A 19,785-nucleotide genomic window follows, 5' to 3' on the forward strand; every position below is an offset into this window, starting at 1 on the left:
TGAGCTTGTTTAAGATGATTCACTCTGAGGTGACCTGCCTCTGACTTAAAGCGGAGGATTCATCAGGAACCTGCCTCACCTTATCTCTCCGGCCCACTAAACACACAGTCCTCTCCACCTTTTTCACAACCAGCTTTGTAGAAGCAGCTGCTTTTGTCTAGTCGACTCAGTTTATTCTCTGTGAGCAGACGCCTCCTGCTCGCCCTCCGTGTCACTGTTGTGACTGATGTCTTTTCCATCCTGCTGCCCTTTCTCAATTAAAAAGGAAAAACTTCCAATCTCTTTGACCTTTACCTTGACTTGGCTGTTTCCACTAAACACACATGAAAACACACAGCCCTGACACTGCTGCTCCCCTCTCCTATTTTAGTCAAATCCCTCTTCGTATCCTCCCTTTCTTCCAGTCTTTTAAAGGTATGCCGCGCTTTTCTATTCTGATATCATGACACAGACTTACATAAGCGGGAGGTTTGCATAGTTAATGGATTTTATCAAACAAATTGCAACTACGGTGGTGTAATGCTGATATTAGACTGATACTGATCTTTAAATAACATTAAATCTCTTCTCTGTACTTTCTAGGACACAGATTTATCACCGGATCCCATTAATGGACAAATCAACAAGTAAGGAATCTTTTATACACTTTTATTACAAATGTTAGCAGCCATCTCTCTTTAGGAGAAGCCAACAGCTTGAACATGTAAAAAGAACATTTATTACATTAGTGACTCATGATTTCCAGGACTTTTTTTTCTTCAAGACATTTCTAGGTTGCTCCTTGTGTCTCGTAGCTGTGTTAGGGATGTCAGCACCTCCTCTGTCGGCCTCCTCCCCAGCTGTGTACCCCCTCTGCTCCTTACATTCACTGTTCCACTCTCGCTCTCCTTATCCCCCACCACTGGACATCAAACACAAAAATAAGATGTTCAGCAGTCATAATCAGATTCACCAGTGAGGCTTAGGTATAATAAGAAGCTGCAGTTTTCATCCTATTTTTCATCTTTACCAAATATGTAGTTGTACTGGGCCAGCTGAGCAGAGCGAATCTTCTTATTTAAGGTTGTGCTCTGATCCTCATTCAAATCGACCATGAAGCCAGCTTCACGGAACTGCCGGACCACCTTAACAAAAGAGAGGCGCTTCTTTAAGACTGTATCTGTACTGTGCTTCTCACTTTAACAAGCAAATTAATAATGACAGAAAGAAAGAAAAAAAAGTCAGAAAAAATGTGCCAGGAGGAAATCTTCATGACAGACTGACCTGTCTGCTGTATGACTCACTGTTGCCCCCTACAGGGATCACTATGACCTGCGCTGGGGACAGCCACAGTGGCCTAAAGGAGGCGAAAAGAGAGAAGTGAAGGGAAACAGTTACTGTTTATTAACAGCCCAATAAATGCATCAGACTCCACATGATTATTAACACCTTCTTACCATTTCCCTCCAAAGTTTTCAGCCAGTATAGCGATCATTCTCTCCAGTGATCCCAGTACTGCTCTGTGGATCATCACTGGCCTGTGTAACTGTCCATCCCGACTGTTAAAGAGGTGGGAAAAAAAAGGTGTCAATTAGGGGCTGAGGGATTGGACAAATACATCAGCTATCAGTGATTTGCTGAGTGCATCACTAATTTAATGGTTTACCTCTGAAGAACAAGTACATTATTCATGATAAATAAGATTTATTTATTTTTAAATCACACTGCACTGCACACTGCTGGTGTTTGGGTTATGCAAGCGACCATGTTAACCCTCTATGGTATGGTGTTGCCCTCAGGCAGCATACCGTTTTTTGGCCTGTCAAATTTCTACAATGCATGTTTTTGAGTGATGGGATACTTTAAAAAAGCGGGAAGAGTCCAGGGAACCAATAGCAATGCTTTAATTTGTCGCATGACCTCCAGGAGGCCATATTGAAACCCTTTTTTGCAGACTTTTCCAAAGGAAACAGTTTTACCATTTTGCGCCACAAAAAAACACTCAAATGTCATTTCCTGGCCCTTTTCCATCTGGAAAAAATATATTCCTACTGATAGGTGAGTAAACCTTCTTTTTTGATAGTTTCATACACTTAGACTGTTCAAGACATTCATTTCAATGGGTCTTTGGTTCAATGGTACAGACAAGAAACGGGTTAAAAAAGTTCCTTTTATAATGATTTTTTAAATTTTAAATGTTTTGTATTGTACCCTGTTGAAGCTACTGACTCTTTTACACATGTTTATTAAATAAATTATGTTAAAATTAATTTTAAAAACTTTCTTTTTCACTTGTGCACCGTTATGGTACAATGTTGCCTATGGGCAACACACCCCAAAAACTTCCCGAAATTTTTTTTTAAAGAAAATTTCTTCAGAATATGTTAATTTAGTCTATTCTCAGACAAAAAACACTCCAAACTTTTTTTTCCCAACTGGCATCATAATGCGTACCATAGAGGGTTAAAGGTGACCTTCAGCCAAATGCATCTTGTAGTTTGCATAAATGGTTGGTACAGATAATAAACACTGATAAGTCTGTATTGAAAATTGATTAAAGTAAAGTTGAAGGTTTTAACGAGGAAACCTACATGTTCTGTATGTGTTTTCAGCTTCCACCATTAACAGCAACCATGACGCATTCGGCCAATTTAAAAACGGCACAAGCAAATGATGTTTACCTTGTGGTCATTAGGCTGACCTAGTTAGAGTAACTAACGTTAAATTTAACAATACCGCCACAGTTAGTTGAATTGAGGTTATTTATTCCGTGGGGCCGCAACCCCTAGACCAGGGGTAGGCAGCCACACGTGGCTCTGGAGCTGCTCTCCAGTTGCCTTTTTTGGCACCAAAAACTGAGATGGAAATAAATAAATGCCATTTTAATTCTCATTTGTCATTATTGTACATTCTTACATTCTCCGATTGTAAAAATATGCAGCCTATTGACAGAAAAAAAGAGAAAATTTCAATCAACTTTACTCATATCCTACGCTGGTCCTTCGCCCTATTCTCAACATTTTTGCCAAACATAGCTATTGCTATAGATTTAAAAAACAAAAAAAAACAAAAAACATCACCAAGTCTGACTGGAAAACAGACAGATTTGTTTTCTTTCCCCACCAGTGCTTCTGGCTTAGCGGTATGCTTGTTCTTCAGTGAGAAATTGGCGAATTGGTTTCATTATAAGGCTCAAAGATGCAGCTGCAAATTGATTTTTATTTTTATTCTCTGGCCAGAAATGGCTCTTTTAATGGAGGAGGTTGCTGACAGTGTCTCAGCCCACTAACGTTAGATGGTGAAGCGTCTACTAAGCTGACCAGTGAAACAACTCCCGTACTTTGCTGTCAAAAGTAACACAGAGGTTGGTAGGTGCTGACACAGATTTGTTTATATCATGATAAATACTCCAATAACACGTTGACAAAGAGAGTCTATGAGGGAAGTAGGGCAGACTAATAAGAAGCACAAGTAGATTAAAGGCAGAAACTGGGAGCGTTCTCACCTAAACTGATACATTTAATAAAGACTCATCTTTCATCATCTAATTAGGTCCCTATGAAGTTAGACATCTGCTACTTTAACTTGAGTCCTGTAATTACAGGACATCACATACAGCGAGCCTGCAGGTTTATCAAACGGAGAGGAATATGATACAGAAGTGCCAATGTGCAGATTTAAATCGCTACAGATGTAGGAATGCTCAAGAGATTGGGAGCCAATTTATGACGGACTCACCCGACATACTGAAGGTCAAATCTTATCGGCAGCTGGAAATCCAACTGGATCGTGGCACACTGGTGTTGTCTGCCAATAGCATCTTTGATCAGAATGTCAATCTGTTAAGAAACATGTAGGAGTGGGTTAGCATCAGGCTTCACTTTTCTATTCCAGTTAAAAGCACTCGTGGCGCAGACGCTGCAGGGGACAAACTGCATTCTTGTGGACAGAAATGGTAACAAACTGGTTTCCAAGCGAAGCTGATCTGGCTAATTGTGGCTAACACACCCTAGCTGGATGGCTGTGAGGAATGTTTGTTTATTACATGGAGCGTGTTAGTGTGTATCTAACCCCACCCTGACTTGACCTACCTCCACTCTCTGTGCCTCCACATGAGCTTGATCATGTAACGCCTCCCTGAAGCTGACTTCCTCTTGATGCTTACTGACTTCTTGCAAAGTGAAAATGAAATCGCCGCAAAGAAAAAAAAACAGGGACATTCTGAAGTACGACCACTTACTGTTTTCATAAAACACAAGTAGCTATAAATTTTCCATGAACAACGGTCACACATTTTTGTTTTTATTGGTGTTCCTGCGGTGTGAACTGCATCATTTAATTCATATTAATTTCTCTCTGCAGAGCCAGAAAGAAAACAGAGACGTCTGTGTCTTTCCCTAATCTGTGAAGCAAAAACGATAAACTGATTCGAGAAGAATCCGTTAGATAAAGATGGAAACTGAGATGGGGGATTGTTAAATCTACATATTGTTCTTGATGGTTTAACAACTTGTGAAACATCTCTAGGCGTTTTCTTCTGCAGAGTTAAATGTAGGGGTCCTCCACCTTTTCCAAAGTCAAATTCAAGTACTTTTCTTGGTGCATTTTTAAGCTTTTTCAGCACCTTCCAGCTGCTGTAAATGGCATAATATACAGCACATACACCACATTAAATGAAATGTAATTGCGCGATAAACAACCAAAATTATGTTTTCTGATGCAAAACAACAAAGTTTCTTGTTTCACCGGGTATCCTACAGAACATGCATTTAAACTAGTTTTAGTTTTTAGCATAAAGAAGCAACATGTTTTGGCTACTTTTAGCAGATAGATAAACAATATTTACACTTGAAAATCAGTTTATTTTACTGCATGTTGCCCCTCACACTGACCTTTGGCCCGTAGAAAGCTCCGTCTCCGGGGTTTACCTCCCAATGTTCACCAAAGTGCTGCAGACTCCTCTCCAACTGCTGCTCACACACACACACAAGCATACACCACAGAGCACAGTAGGTAAGTAGGCGTAGCAGATAATGTAAGTACATTAATGGCAATTATGACATTCAAGTTGGTCGTTTTGTGTGTGTGTGTGTGTGTGTGTGTGTGTGTGTGTGTGTGTGTGTGTGTGTGTGTGTGTGTGTGTAGGAGCTGTGGGAGCTTGGAACCATAATGTTAAATTACACTCAATTGAATCAGCTTAAGCTGCTGCTGCTGTGCCTATTTAAAAGGCATCCGTGGGGATTTAGAGATATACATCTACCCAGCAGCCCGACACGGAGCAGATCTGTATTGGAAAGTACCACTCGTTTAACTGATGGTAGATATCATTACACCATGTCATTTCATTTAAACATTTTTTCCATTGCGGTGAATAACTGTGCCCAGATTAAAGTATATGCACATTTTGACAGCTGGATCTGCGTAGGACTACTTATGATAAAGTGTGTGTGGATGATTGTGTGTTTACCTGCTCAGCATTATCCCATTGTTCAGGCTCCCCGAGGCACGGTGTGGGACGTGTCGACAGGAGGCAGTGGAAGGAAAACCCAAACGTTTCATAAACACTCTTCACGAAGTCCAAACAGGCCACAATCTCTTCTTCCAGCTGAAAACAAAGAATTTAAAAAAAAGGTTAAGATGAGGACAACAAGAGGAAATAATAATGTAAAAAATAACATTAAAGCCCCTTTAACACATGACTGCAACCTTGAACTTATCTAGACATTACCTGGAGGAGCTGTGTGAGAACAAAAAAAAAAATCAGAATTGGTTTGATCGGACATTAAACAGGCGTGAAAAAATGTGTGAAAAAAGCTGGATATTGTCTGGAGAATTCATAGCGAACCAAAGGTCGGGTTGATCATGTTTCCATCATGGAACTGGAATTTCAATAATAAAATTTGAGGGTGAAGTAAAAGGGTCATTTAAACAAAGATGAACCAAAAAAAATGTGTAACCAGGAAGACACCATGATTCCCAAACTTCTGTCGGAAAGAACAGATGCCAAAATCATCAGACAAATTCAAGGAAGAGCAAGAGACTCAGTTGTTTGTGATGAAACGCCCTGCCTCCTGCACCCCTCACTAAAACCAAGCAAAGTATTTACAGAAAGTGTGAACACGTCTGACATGGACACTCTTCTGTTGTGTGCTACATGTCTGATTCTCCAGATATTGTCCAGAATGTACGTAAGAAAATAAGCTTAAGATAAAGGTGTTTAAATTCCAACCAGTGCAGGCGTCCCGGTGGCTCACACTGGTAGAGCGCTTACCACTAAGGCACACCTTCTCATTCAATGCGTTTTTCTTTATTTTCATGACTATTGATTCTCACTGAATTCATCAAAACTATGAATGAATACATATGGAATTATGTACTTAATAAAAAAAGTGTGAAATAACTGAAAACATGTCTTGTATTTTAGATTCCTCAAAGTAACCACCCTTTGCTTACTAGAATATAAGACATGTTTTCAATTATTTCACACTTTTTTGTTAAGTACATAATTCCACATGTGTTCATTAATAGTTTTGATGAATCACAATGTAAATAGTCATGAAAATAAAGGAAACACATTGAATGAGAAGGCGTGTCCAAACTTTTGGCCTGTACTGTATTTACTGTAAATTCTCTAGAGTCAGTATTTCAGAAGCAAACAAAGTGATGATTACCCCGTGACTGCCATCTCTGTGAATTAACAGGATGCCAAAAGAAAGTCTGCAAGAGCGCAATCAGTATCATGGGAACGTTCCAGGGCACCGTGTCAGGGATCAGGGTTACAGACTGTACAGCCACAGAGATGCACATATGGAGGTGTAATGTTTGAGCAGGACAAAGACGTTCATTCATCCAGACCGAGGCCTCCTGGAATGTCTCGGGAGTTATTTGCACAGCCCATCTAATCACCGTAATATGGTCCCACATGTGTCACATTCACAGTTTCTAACCCACTTACTTAATGAAATCTGCACAGAAACAACATATGCACGTTTCTGTGTGTTGAGTGTACCTGCTCAGGTGCGCAGAAGATGTGAGCATCATCCTGGCAGAACCTTCGGACACGAGTGAGACCGCCGAGCGCTCCGGAGAGCTCGTTACGATGCAGCGCTCCAAAGTCGGCCCATCGCAGAGGAAGCTCCCTCCACGAGCGCACACGCTGCTCAAACATAAGACTAAACACAAGAGGAGAACAAGGTTTAGTTTCTACACTGCAAAAAAGCCAACTTGTGTTTTTTGGCCTAAAACAGTGATTTAAGTTGGTAAAACTTGGAAACATAAATTATTGACATTTAGGGCAATAATGTAAGTTAGCACAACAAAGGAAGCCAGTTGTCTGCTCAAAAACAAGTTGGTGAGTTGTTGTTACTTATATCTTTAAGTTGGGGTTCACAACAAGGGACAATAATTCTGCTAACTCTTATTTCTTTGTTGTGAAATGCGGGAAAGCAGTGAAATTCGGTCATTAGCGAAAGCTAGCGGCTAACTGACGCTAGCGGCTAACTTACTAACTAACTAGCTTGTTACAGCTACAAGAGTAGCCATTAGCGTATCAATGCTAACTCAAAATTGTGGTCGCAACATTAGCTGACATTTCATAGCAGCGTTACAGGATTAAAAGTTATTACAATGTAAAATTATAAGTTAGTACAACTTACAGTTGAGTTGACAAAAATCTGAATTCAGAGTTGAGCAAACTCAAACACAAAACTTAAAATATTTAGTTTAAGTTTGTTGCCTTGAAATTTTGAGTTCACCCAACTTTTCTTTTTTTGCAGTGTATAAAGACACTAGAGTACAGGTATGTGTGTGTGTGTGTGTGTGTTCACCAGTGTGCGGGACAGTTCATGGGTTTGAGAGCGTAGGTCTGAGAGCCCTCTGATGTCACAGTGAACATGTTCTCGCTGTAGTGTTCCCAGTGGCCCGATCGCTCCCATAATGCAGTGCTGTACAGAGTCGGGGTCACGACCTCGTTGAATCCTCGCCTTCGGTATTCACTCTACGAGATGTCAGGAAGGAAGGATGTGTGTGACAATGAGTGCAGGACGGGGGCAGACTGTCACAACAGTGCAATAATAATTATTGAAGGCTGCAATATCCTGACGGCTCATGTGAACATGTTTATCCTCGGGTTACAATCAACTCAGCATCAATTATTGTTATGTTAATGTATATATACACATGTTTGTGTACGTGTACGGGAGCAGTGTTATTGTATGTACATGTCTGTGTGCATATGAAGGGGACGTAAACATGAACATATTTCAACCCAACGAGGGGAACATTCTGAGCGGCATTTTCTGATTATCTAAAACCCAACTAAGTCCACAGTTGGGGTGTGCATAATCAAATTAAAGTTTCAGTTGCATAAGCATCGCTGAACATGGTAACAGAAAGTTTAGGTTCATTTCAAGCGGTTGCTACATAATCAATGTGACAGAGGGGGCAGGACATTCACAGACATATGGACAAACAGAAGGCAAAGGCCGGTTTATCCACGATCCCTGGTTTGGTCTTATTTATACTAGTCATGGAAAAAATTGTTCGACCACCCTTGTTTTCCTGCCTGGTACAACTAAAGGTACATTTGTTTGGACAAATATAATGATAACAGCAAAAATAGCTCATGAGAGTTTAATTTAAGAGCTGATATCTAGACATTTTCCTGTTAATGATTTTAGTTATTATCAAGAAAGCCATGGAAATGGCGAGATATCAGCTCTTTAACTAAACTCTTATGAGCTATTTTTGTTGTTATCATTATATTTGTCCAAACAAATGTACCTTTAGTTGTACCAGGCTTTAAAAAGAACAAGAAATTGAAGAAAACAAGGGTCGCTATTTCATAATTTGTAACCACTCTCCATATTGATAAGCAGAAAGAAACCTGTGCATATGTGACCATTAGAGTGGCATTTCTGTTTGAGGTGGCTTGTTTGTTTGTTTTTTTATCTTAATCTTCTGTGTACTATCTGTACTTCTGTATAACTAAATGTCTCATGCAACAATTTATTTTGCTAAACGGCTGAGTTTGCAGAACACCACAAGAGTTTACCACATTAGCCACAAGATGGAATGATAGGATATGAATGGAGTATTATATATTTATTGGAGGGAAACACTGCATTGTCATGACATTTGGAGTGAGTATCTTCGGTCATTAATCAGGTTGGGCTCTGTCGCAAATAAATGGAATTAAATAGTTTTATGATTGAAAGGTTGAAAAAGCAGAATTACTTCATAAAGGCATGGGTGTATTTGCAGTTATAGTTCTGTTATAGAATGCTTTTATGCAGAATAACGTCTACAGTCAGTGCCTGTGCACAGAGTGTGTGCTTACCTTAATGAAGTCAGTGAGGGTGTTGTAGATGAAGGCTCCTTTCGGCAGGAAAAAGCAGCTGCCTGGACTCACGTCATTAAAGAAGAACAGCTCCTGGTCCTATACAAAACATTAACACATGACATATATGATCAGAGAACGACCCACCAAATGAATGATTACTAATATGTTGCGATTCATTTTGTTTTCTTATTTTATTTATTTTTCTCTGCTATATCTGTAGCCGGATGATTCTTCCTTTTAAATGTTCTCTAATGAAATGACAAATTATAAGTGTATACAGCTGATATTGACACTATAGACATCTGAATTAATGATTTTTGCAGTATAACATTTGTCGGGTAAATATGAATGTAGAATTTTTTAACAGTATTGCATGTATGTATTAATTGAGTTTGTTATTGTTTTTCTTGTATGTACTGTTTTTGTTTATGTTGTTTGTATGTCATGTTCTATGTCTTTTTAGGGACCCCAGGAAGACTAGCAGTCGCCAAGGCGTCAGCTAATGGGGATCCATTCAATAAACAAATAAAGAACACTTTTTTTCATTGATCTCATTTATTCCAGGTCTTCTAATTTATATTCCATCTTACCGTCCCGATGCGTCTATGGTCCCTATTTCTCGCCTCCTGCTGCTCCCTCTCCCACTCCTCTTTCTCCTTCTCTCCTGGAAAGGCCACAGCTAGAAGACGCATCAAACCCGAAGACTCGGTCTGATTGGCCAGGGTCACAGGCGACAGCTGGGATGATACAGATACAGAGTGAGGAGAGGTCAGAGAGAGAAAGTAATGAGCGAACAAAGAGGTGGTAAAAGAGAATTGGATAGCGAGGGTCAGCCGGAAGAGGAAGGGTGAACCGATGAGAGTGACAGCACGTCTGATGGATGGCAGTGTGTTTGTAAGGGCCGAGAACAGGAAACTGGCCTCTGACAAACACAACATCCTGCTGCTGATATTTCCAGCCTGGCTGCCATAGAATCCCAGTCTGCCCAGTATGGAAACTCCTCCCTCTCCCTGGGATCAATAAAGACCAGGAAAATTCCACTCACCCAGCATGTGTCCAAATGAAACTGATTTTTACCGATTATATGAGGTTAGGCCTTGTGCCTCATTAGGGATATTCTGGGCTTTTTGTTTTCGATCATTTTGGCTATGTTGATGCATATGGCATACATTTTGGCAGGGGTCTGAGTTTTTTTCTTTTGGAAATTGAACCTAAGATCGTATTATAAGTCTATAATAAATTGTGTAGCCAAAATACAGACACTCAGACCCTTAAGGACAAAAATGTCCCCACTGAAACTATTAAAAGCACAACTTATCAGGCTTTCAAGCCAGAGCACTGGCTCCAAAATTGTAGTGTTTATTTCTTTCAACCAGACTGAGCCATTTTCTCATGTTTGCCCCATGAGAAAATACATGCCGTTTTCATGGTTTCCACTAGTTACTGCTGCTGTATTATGGAGCACTGCGGCAAGCAGCAAAAAAAAACAAAACAGTAGAGCTATGGGAGATAACAGAGTGTGGTTTTTTTTAGTTTTCAAGGGACAGGCCATTAATCCATTACTTGAAATTGGATAAATGGCTAATCTACAAGGCACATTTGGGAGCAGTTGTGCAATGAAAATTCAAGGAAACAAAAAGGAGAAAAGGTCAGATTGAATAAAACCACAAAGATGCAGCAGAGGACTAGGGTTGTCAAAAGTATCGATACTCAAAAAAGTATCGATACTAAAACGTTGTATCCGGATACAATACTCATTGTCAAAAGTATCGAGTGTGTGATGCTTGTTATCATAGTTGCAGTTTCTTTTTGCACGACTGTTTTTTATTATAAATATTTAACGTGTGGTTCTGTTAATTTTTACATGTTGCATTTTTCTTGTGAATAAAAATATTTCAGTTAAATTTTGGGGTCTTTGTTTTTATCCTTGTGGTATTGAAAATGGTATCGAGTATTGAATATTTTCCTGAGTATCGGTATCGAGTTGAAAATTTTAGTATCGTGACAACCCTACAGAGGACAGGATGATTACATGCATAAACGCACAAATAAATAAACACACACACACCTGGAGTGTCTTGAAGACCTTGAGGAGGCCAGTGTGCGGAAGGAGGGGGCCATCACAGACCCCGAGGCTGTCTCCAAACCTGAGTCATGCAGAAAGGATGTAACAAGTTTAATGTTTAGGTGAAAGCTTAGATGACACTGCAGGTAAGTTCAAATGTGTTTTTATACCTGTATATTGTGACAGTGGGGCCATTCATCTGCTCTTCAACAAGCTGCAGTCTCAGCTTACTGTTCTATAAGAAATACATACCACAAAACACACAGAAAATTCAGATACATCACAGTTTAATATGGACAGCGGGACAATAGGAAGGGGCCTGACCTCAGTAAGTAAACACTGGCACAGTAGACGACATTACAGGCAAACCAGAAACAGGAGCCACTCCTACAGTGTGAGTAATATCACTGCTATTCACGTTATCAAAGACAACATAATAAACACTCTGTTACACAAGCTGTGACAAGTGCAGAGCAATTCAACAAGTCAGAGTGATGACCTGTGATTACATATAGCACCGGAGCATGTTGGTTTTTTTCATTGCAATACTTTATTACTCTGAGTTTCATGAACTCTACATAAAGATTTATATACTAAATAAGACATAATTAATAAGTAAGTAAGTAAGTAAACTTTATTTATATAGCACCTTTCGCAGACAGAAGTCACAAAGTGCTTCACATAAAAATCATAAACATAACATAAAGATTTACATACAAGTTTTGAAAGACCAAAACAACAGCAATTAAACAACCATAACAGTCCCAAAGCAACTAATCAAAAGCCCGAACAAATAAAAATGCGTTAGAATAGCTTGGACCTATGGGAAGCTACATTTTTCACCACTTTTGTTGGACTAAGTGAGTCTATATTTCATAGTTTTCTGAACACACTGCTGAAAGTAAGGAGAGCAGTCTATGCAGGGAGCTGGTATAGGCTTTAGTTACAATGACAAGTCAAACTGTCTGTAAAATTGGTGTATTGTTGGTGTACCTGGAAGAGCTCTCGGACCTCTTCTGTATTCAGCTCCAGTTGGGACAAAGGGAGATTGAGGGCTGCAGCCTGTCGACATCTGTCCTCCACATCACTCAGAGACAAGGCACTGTGTGTGGAGAAAACAGATTCGGGTAAAACATCGGCCGTGAAAACAATCTGCAGCAGTAAAAAAACAGCCGAGGAGTGCATGCTAAAAAGAAGTACCAGCTCCAAAATGAAAACGGGGAAGAAAAAGAGGTCATCGACTGTATTAAATGTTCATTTCACATCGTTTTACAATCCACGTAATGGTTAAGGGTCATTACAGCAGCACAGAATAATGCTTAGGTAGGAATTTGAAAGAGCCTCTTTGAATAAACACAGAAAAAAGGAACATTTTTATTTTAATGTTAACATGTTTGGTATTAATGTAAAGACGCCACCTAAGGCAGGGAAGGAAAGCAAAATATTATCAATGAAATTATCTCAATTTTTTGTGCAAGTTGGGAATTCTCAAAGCACTCTACAAGAGCAAGATGGATTGGACACACCTGATCACATTTCCATAACAGATTTGAGTCCTGTGTCAGAGAGTAACATGGATATCTCACCTGTTATCCAGCAGGTGGTCGCAGTAAAGTCCAAGCTGTGACACTCCTTCTCTGCACACCTCTGCACCAAACTCCTTCTCCAACACCCCACCCAGGACACACACTCCTGTCCTCCATGCTGCCTGAGACATGGAGGGAGAACAGAGCAGGTGAAGAGATCTAGAGCGTGTTTTCAACAGTCCTCTAACTCAGTAGTTCTCAACCTTTTTGAGTCCCGACCCCCAATTTAACATGCATGTTGTCCGTGACCCCCGCTCACTGAACACAATCTGACACACACACAGTTAAGATCACCCAAAAAAGACACAAATTGACCAAAAAAAGACACAAAATGACCAAAAAGACTCAAAATGACTACAAAAAGACACAAAATTACCAAAAAGAGACAAAATTACAAAAAAAAACCCCAAATGACCAAAAAAGGACACAAAATGACTAAAGAAAAGACACAAAATGACCAAAAAAGGCACAAATTGACCACAAAAGACACAAATTGACTTTAAAAAAAAGACACAAAAAGACCTAAAAAGACACAAAATGACCCAAAAAAGACATTAAATGACCAAAAAGACTAAAACACATGAACACATGAACACTTTAACACAGTGGAGACAGAGCTGACTTCCAAAATGATTTGGCGACCCCCAGAAATCATCTTGCGACCACAATTGGGGTCCCGACCCCAAGGTTGAGAATAGCTGCTCTAACTAACCTAGAAACTTCTAAATAACAATTTTCTTAACGACAATCTCTTTGTCTTTATTATCTGCACTTGAATGAGCTGTGGCTATTCTTGCTGGGTCCCAAACACATGTACATACCAGCCACATTAACACAACAAACAAAACAGCTCATGTCCTTGAATAAACAAGTACAGAAGAGAATTAAAGTTGTCATCATTCTAACAAACATTAAGCTTAACACAAAGTCAAACAGTTCATGACAAATTAGATTTTTCATAAAAAATACAAAAATTCTACTTCATACAGATAAATAATTATTGTTAATAAACATGAATTATTTTCTGATTAACCATCCTGTGCTTTAACACATTTAATTCCAGTAAAATAGGATATTAAAAGCAATTCTTATTTTCTACCGAGGGGTTTACTTTAACCCAGGGTTGTTTAATTTCTTACACCATCATTTCCTATTTTACACAGTGTTTTAATAAAATTTAAAAACTGTATATTATATTCCCTTGAACAATATGCACTGATAATGAATTGCACCAGACGATGGCTCTGTACAAGAACATTTTCAATTATGCTTGATTTCACTGAAAACAGGAAAACGGAATTACTTGTTTGAGCGATATTTAAAACATGATTAACAATGTTAACTATTTAAGTTTATTTAATATCTCCTGGTGGCAAGTTTTGCCTTTTAAGGACCTTTGTTTAATTCTACCAAAACTTCCTTCCATGACCTCAGGGTGTTTTCCACTGAAGTCAAGGCCAAGGAGAACTGGGTAAAAAGCCATGGTATAATACAAACAAATTGAAAGAACATAATTACATTGAATAAAAAAATATATGATTACCTGTCTTCCCTCAGATGTGTCAAACCCCAGCAGCTGTAATTCACAATCGGCCTCTAGGGGTCGCCCAAGCTCCCACAACTCTCCATTCACCTTACTGACCAGGGCTCGTTTAGCTCTGAAAAGGGAGAGATGCAATAACCCTGTTTTATTATCTCTTAAGTAATAACAAACACAATAATAATAATGTACATCTCTGTAAAATATATTTACCGGATACTCTGAGCAATAGAGAGCGGCGTGGTGACACCAGCCTTTCCTTTGACTGTGCGGCCGTCAGCCAGTTGGATACTGAGCCGAGTTTCTGTAGCTTCAACTGTCCTGTTATTGCTTCGTTTTTCCCTGAGAGACTCGAAGACTCGCAGCCGCTCAGAAAAAGCTGGGCACACCTGCAGACGGACAGGAAAGATGTAGTTCAGGATTAAAAGGGGTGCAAGTGCAAGACAATCCAACGGCACCACACAACCACTAAAGCCTCCAACAGAAGATAAATACCTTTCTAAACCAGTTTCAACAAAAAATGAAGATTATAAACTTCATGAAGGTTGGATTTTCTGCTGCTGCATTAGTTTTAAATGGGTGGACCTAACAGCTGGTAACAGTGTGTGCATTGATTAATAAAATGTGATAAAGCTTCAGTGTTTTCTTCTGCTTGATGGTTGTATTATGGTGAAGTAATACCTCATTCTTGAGGTAAATTACTGTCATACTTAAATCAATGAAAAGTAATTGATGAACAAATAAAAACATTTATAACACACATTGGCTAGAGGATTTTTTTTTTTTTAAAACATAATCACTCACTCCTGGTTTATTTTTAATTTTATGTGAAATCCTGACAGCCACACGCCAAATTATTAACTTGGAGGTATTCAGTAAAAGTATACTTAGGAAACCAAATGAGAGAGAGCAGGGAGAAGAACGGGAGAGTATGTCTGGGTCCATGTCACTCATATAAAACACTGTAAAATATATAAACTACATCACAAATATATCCAGAGGCCTAGTGCTATAACATCTGTAATAGAAGAAGTATTCAGATCTTCTACTTAACGTTGGAGTCAGGGATTCTGGAGAAATACTGTTGATATTTTAAATCATCACTCAAACAAATGCATCCTTCCGGTCAGCGCTCCTTCTGAATACAAGCATGCACCAGATTAATCGTCCCTTCCAATCCCCCTGCAGTTCTTTTTATAAATACACGGCCTTTCTTCTGTCCTGTGCAAGAGCATGAACAGAATATTGCTGTGTGGTTTGTCAGAGCCACTTTGTTTCTTTCCCATTAATAAAGCCAGGCTGTGTATGAACAACGATTTCCCCCCCCCCCCCCATGCAAAGAGAACGGACGACTAGCAGACCGTGAGCAGATAGGTGTTGAATTTGGCAAAAATTGTGTTGGATTACAATCCCTGACTGTATCTTTAAATAAATGTGGAAATACAACAGTGTAAAAATATTCTGTTACAAGTAAAGATCCTGCTTTCAATATCTCAGTTATGTAAAAATACAAAAGTATTAGCAACAAAATATAGTTATTATACCCAAACTTAAAAAGTACTCATGACGCAGACTGGCCCTTTTCGTAATATATATATGTTATATTACTGGATTATAATTTGTGATGCATTCATGTCTTTACCACTTTCCAGTGGGATCTGGTAAAGGTGGAGCTAACTTAACTTTATATACGGTTTGTTAGCTTAATCCATAATAAATTATATTTTATTTGTTAATTCATCTTCTGTATTAATGATCAAAACGCACCCTAGTTACTAAATGTTAGCGGAGTAAAAAAAATCTGTAACATTTGCCTTCGAAATATAGTGGAGTAAAAGTATAAAGTAGTGTAAAATTAAGTGGTGGAAAGTGACGCAGTGCATAACTTTTGAAGTACTTATTTTTGAATATTTTCATTTCCTGCAGCTTTATACTACATCATTACAATTATGTGTTTTTTTTTAACTCCACTACATTTATTCAATGCATTTAGTTACATTGTGCATTTAGATACATAATATAAAACATAATTTAAAAAAATAATTATGAAGTATTATTATGAATAAGTTAAAACATTATAAATTCCTTAGTGAAATTCAAAAGCTGTTCAGCAGTATATATAATAAAACAGCTTCACCTTTACCAGCTTCAACATTAAAGTGAATCAATTATTATAATATAATATACATTAACCTGGAAATGGGCTGTTTTGCTGAATGAGTACTTTTTGTAGATCAAGTGTATTTTGATTGATTTAACATTCATGTATTTTTACTGAATTAACACATTGAATGCATGAGTTTTACTTAACCGGGTATTTTATACACTTTACAATCAATACTTAATAACTTAATACTGAAGTAAAATATCTGAGTACTTCTTCAACCACTGATAAATTTGCCATTTTATATTAAAATACAAGTACCCCAAAATTATACTGAAGCACGTTACTTGAGTAAATGTACTAAGTTACATCTTCCCAATGATAGAATTGATATATTCTAGTCAAGTATGTTCCAGTAAAGTACAAGTATTGAAGCATGATACTTGAGTAAATGTACCTAGTTACATTTCTACACGGATTAAATTGCTATTTTATAGTAAAGCACAAGTACCTAAAAAATATACTGAGGCACAATACTTGAGTAAATGTACTTAGTTACATTTGCCCAATGATAAAATTGATATATCCTATTCAAGTAGAAATACTTCAAAATTATACGAAAGCACGATACTTGAGTAAATGAACTTAGTTACATTTATGCACGGATAAAATTGCTATTTTATAGTAAAGCACAAGTACCTAAAAAAATAAACTGAGGCACAATACTTGAGCAATTGTACTTAGCTACATCTGCCCAATGATAAAATGTATATATTTTAGTCAAGTATGTTCTAGTAAAGTACAAGTATTGAAGCATGATACTTGAGTAAATGTACAAAGTTACATTTCTACACGGATGAAATTGCTATATTATGGTAAAACACAAGAACCTAAAAATTATACTAAGGCACAATACTTGAGTAAATGTACTTAGTTACATCGATGTAACTAAGTACATTTACTCAAGTATTGTGCCTTAGTATAAATTTAATCATTGGGCAGATCTGCCCAATGATTAAATTTATATATTCTAGCCAAGCATATTCTAGTAAAGTACAAGTAATGAAGCACGATACTTGAGTAAATGTACTTAGTTACATTTGAAACTGATAAAAATGCCATGTTCTAGTAAAGTCAAGTAAGTACCCCAATATTATACTTTCGCACGTGACTTGAGTAATGTACTTAGTTACTTTTCACCACTGCCAAAACCAAGTGTCAACCCTGTCCTTTACAACTGAAAACCACATATAAATTAGGTTTAACAAAAGGTAACAGGTGATTTGACTGTACCAGCACAGAACAGCCTCAGACATGAGTAACCAACAGCAACAGCCACTGACAGACACACACTGTTAGCTAGCGTTAGCTGTACTGCAGTAATAACAAGTTCGCGCACCTTGCTGTACCTCCGGTGCGCGCTAGCCGTCACACGAGCCGCCGACTGAAAGACAGCAAGCCGCAACAGCTGCGTCACCGCCATCCTGAACACACCTGCCTAAACACACACTATCATTGCCAAAATATACCACATTACAGTCTTTCACCCTTCTCTGCGAGCGGCCATAACGCCGGAAGCACGGGTTACGTTCAGGACGTTAACATTATGACGCTACAGTGAGGCAGCGTGCGCGTCCTCGCCAGAGCGCGCGTCAACACAGGAGCTGCACATACGGGACATCTGCAGTTGTTAGAGGGCTGTAAAGCCATGCACATTCAGATCTGGTACTTATGACAGGGCTCAAATATGCTGAAATCTTAACGGGACACTGCATAGTTTACTTCAGGAGTTGGCGACAGGTGAAGCATAACAGAAGCCCACCTATATTAATCACAGGATCAGTTAAACTCCGGCTGTTCAGTGATCCATCCACTGGTGTGCAAACCAAAGTATATTCACACAGAGACCGACAGCATCACGACAGGCAACAAGGCTGAACAGCAGGGTCGATAGATGTGCTCCATTATGGAGCTGCGCACTTCTCTTTAAGAGCCATCTGCTGTAATATATAGCTGCATTTAAAGTCTGTAGGTTTAGTGCCTGAAGAGTTAGACTTTGTGAATTGACCCCACTGCTCTCAAAGACACTGACTTAAGACAGCCATTATTCTAACTTCACGAAAATCATCTTTACTGTTCAAATAATTAACCGAAAATGAAGAAAAAATAGGGAGTGCTGAACTGGGTCAAAAAAACAAAGTGACAAAAAAAGAAAGTCAGATGCTCTTCAAGGATTGGGACAAGATTTTTTTTTTTTTTAAACAACGGTGACTGTCCAGCCTACTGATAATGGAAGTCCGTGATATTAATTGGCTGTCTTGTATGATGATCTATTACAGCTTTACGTTAAAAAACTCGGTAAATGAATATTTTTCGCCAAGTAATAACTGTCGGATGGACACGAATACGTTAAATTTGACGAAGAAAATGAATGCATTTCCATTTCGCCCATCTGTAATTACAGTAGGACATGATGGAGACTACCGTTTTCAACCTACAGACCTAGAACTGCCGTACCATGAAATACCACTTGGGGGCGCTAAAGTACTTTCAGAAAAAAAATATGGTCCATCTACACAGTAAAGAAATGCAATCATTATCAATATTAATACATTTAAGTATCCAATTATATCAATACCGGCATTTAGACAGCTCTAAATAAAATAACATCTCGCCAATTACGATGACATCATTTTACTGTGGTTGGACCAAATTATTGAATTATGGATTTTAAATTATAGGACCACCTTCAGTATTTGCTATGATTTCACCATGTCCATGAAGTGTGTACGTACAAAGTTTGGTGTATAAATAAGCTACAGGTTTACAATCAAGAGGTGTGTCAGCCTCTGTTTGATATGGTTGCCTAATGGTTTCAGTATTTAACATTAAAGACAAACTGTGTTTGTACAATTTTCACAGTGAACTGTAGAATAATGCCAAAACATTTCACCTTAAATATTTGGTGTAGTTAAAAAGATGCTGGCGTAAAATGAACGCATTAAGTTAATTCTTACACCATAATAACCAAGTCAAAAAAGGTTATTATTTACCAATAAGTGTGCAGCCATTGTTTTGCAAAATTCTGTTATTTTTGTGACTGAGGTTATGGCTGGTTGACTGGAACTGGGTCATCAACTTGTCTGTCACAATGTATTATGCAAATTCTGT

The 19,785-nt window shown here is 38.4% G+C and overlaps 1 protein-coding gene across 1 annotated transcript; it reads right to left on the reverse strand.

Annotated features, from left to right (window-relative positions):
* Positions 1-632: 632 nt before the first annotated feature.
* Positions 633-18,774, reverse strand: tars2 (threonyl-tRNA synthetase 2, mitochondrial). The gene is made up of 18 exons (XM_059340040.1): positions 18,014-18,774; positions 14,724-14,899; positions 14,514-14,628; positions 12,971-13,092; positions 12,378-12,486; positions 11,555-11,619; positions 11,388-11,466; positions 9,910-10,056; positions 9,317-9,415; positions 7,806-7,975; positions 6,989-7,151; positions 5,447-5,584; positions 4,872-4,949; positions 3,718-3,818; positions 1,437-1,538; positions 1,264-1,336; positions 1,010-1,124; positions 633-901 (listed from the first exon to the last, which is right to left on the reverse strand). The coding sequence occupies exons 1-18, from the start codon at positions 18,095-18,097 to the stop codon at positions 759-761; spliced, it is 2,079 nt and encodes a 692-aa protein (XP_059196023.1). The 5' UTR covers positions 18,098-18,774; the 3' UTR covers positions 633-758.
* Positions 18,775-19,785: the final 1,011 nt, after the last annotated feature.

This window comes from Centropristis striata, chromosome 8 (assembly GCF_030273125.1).
Source record: "Centropristis striata isolate RG_2023a ecotype Rhode Island chromosome 8, C.striata_1.0, whole genome shotgun sequence".
NCBI lineage: Eukaryota > Metazoa > Chordata > Actinopteri > Perciformes > Serranidae > Centropristis > Centropristis striata.

Coding starts and splice junctions, on each gene's coding strand:
- tars2 (XM_059340040.1), bottom strand. CDS start 18,097: ATGGCGGTGACGCAGCTGTTGCGGCTTGCTGTCTTTCAGTCGGCGGCT. Junction 9,416..9,909: donor ACCATAGACGCATCGGGACG/GTAAGATGGAAT, acceptor TGTTTTGTATAG/GACCAGGAGCTGTTCTTCTT. Junction 5,585..6,988: donor TCTTCTGCGCACCTGAGCAG/GTACACTCAACA, acceptor CTTTGTTTTCAG/CTGGAAGAAGAGATTGTGGC.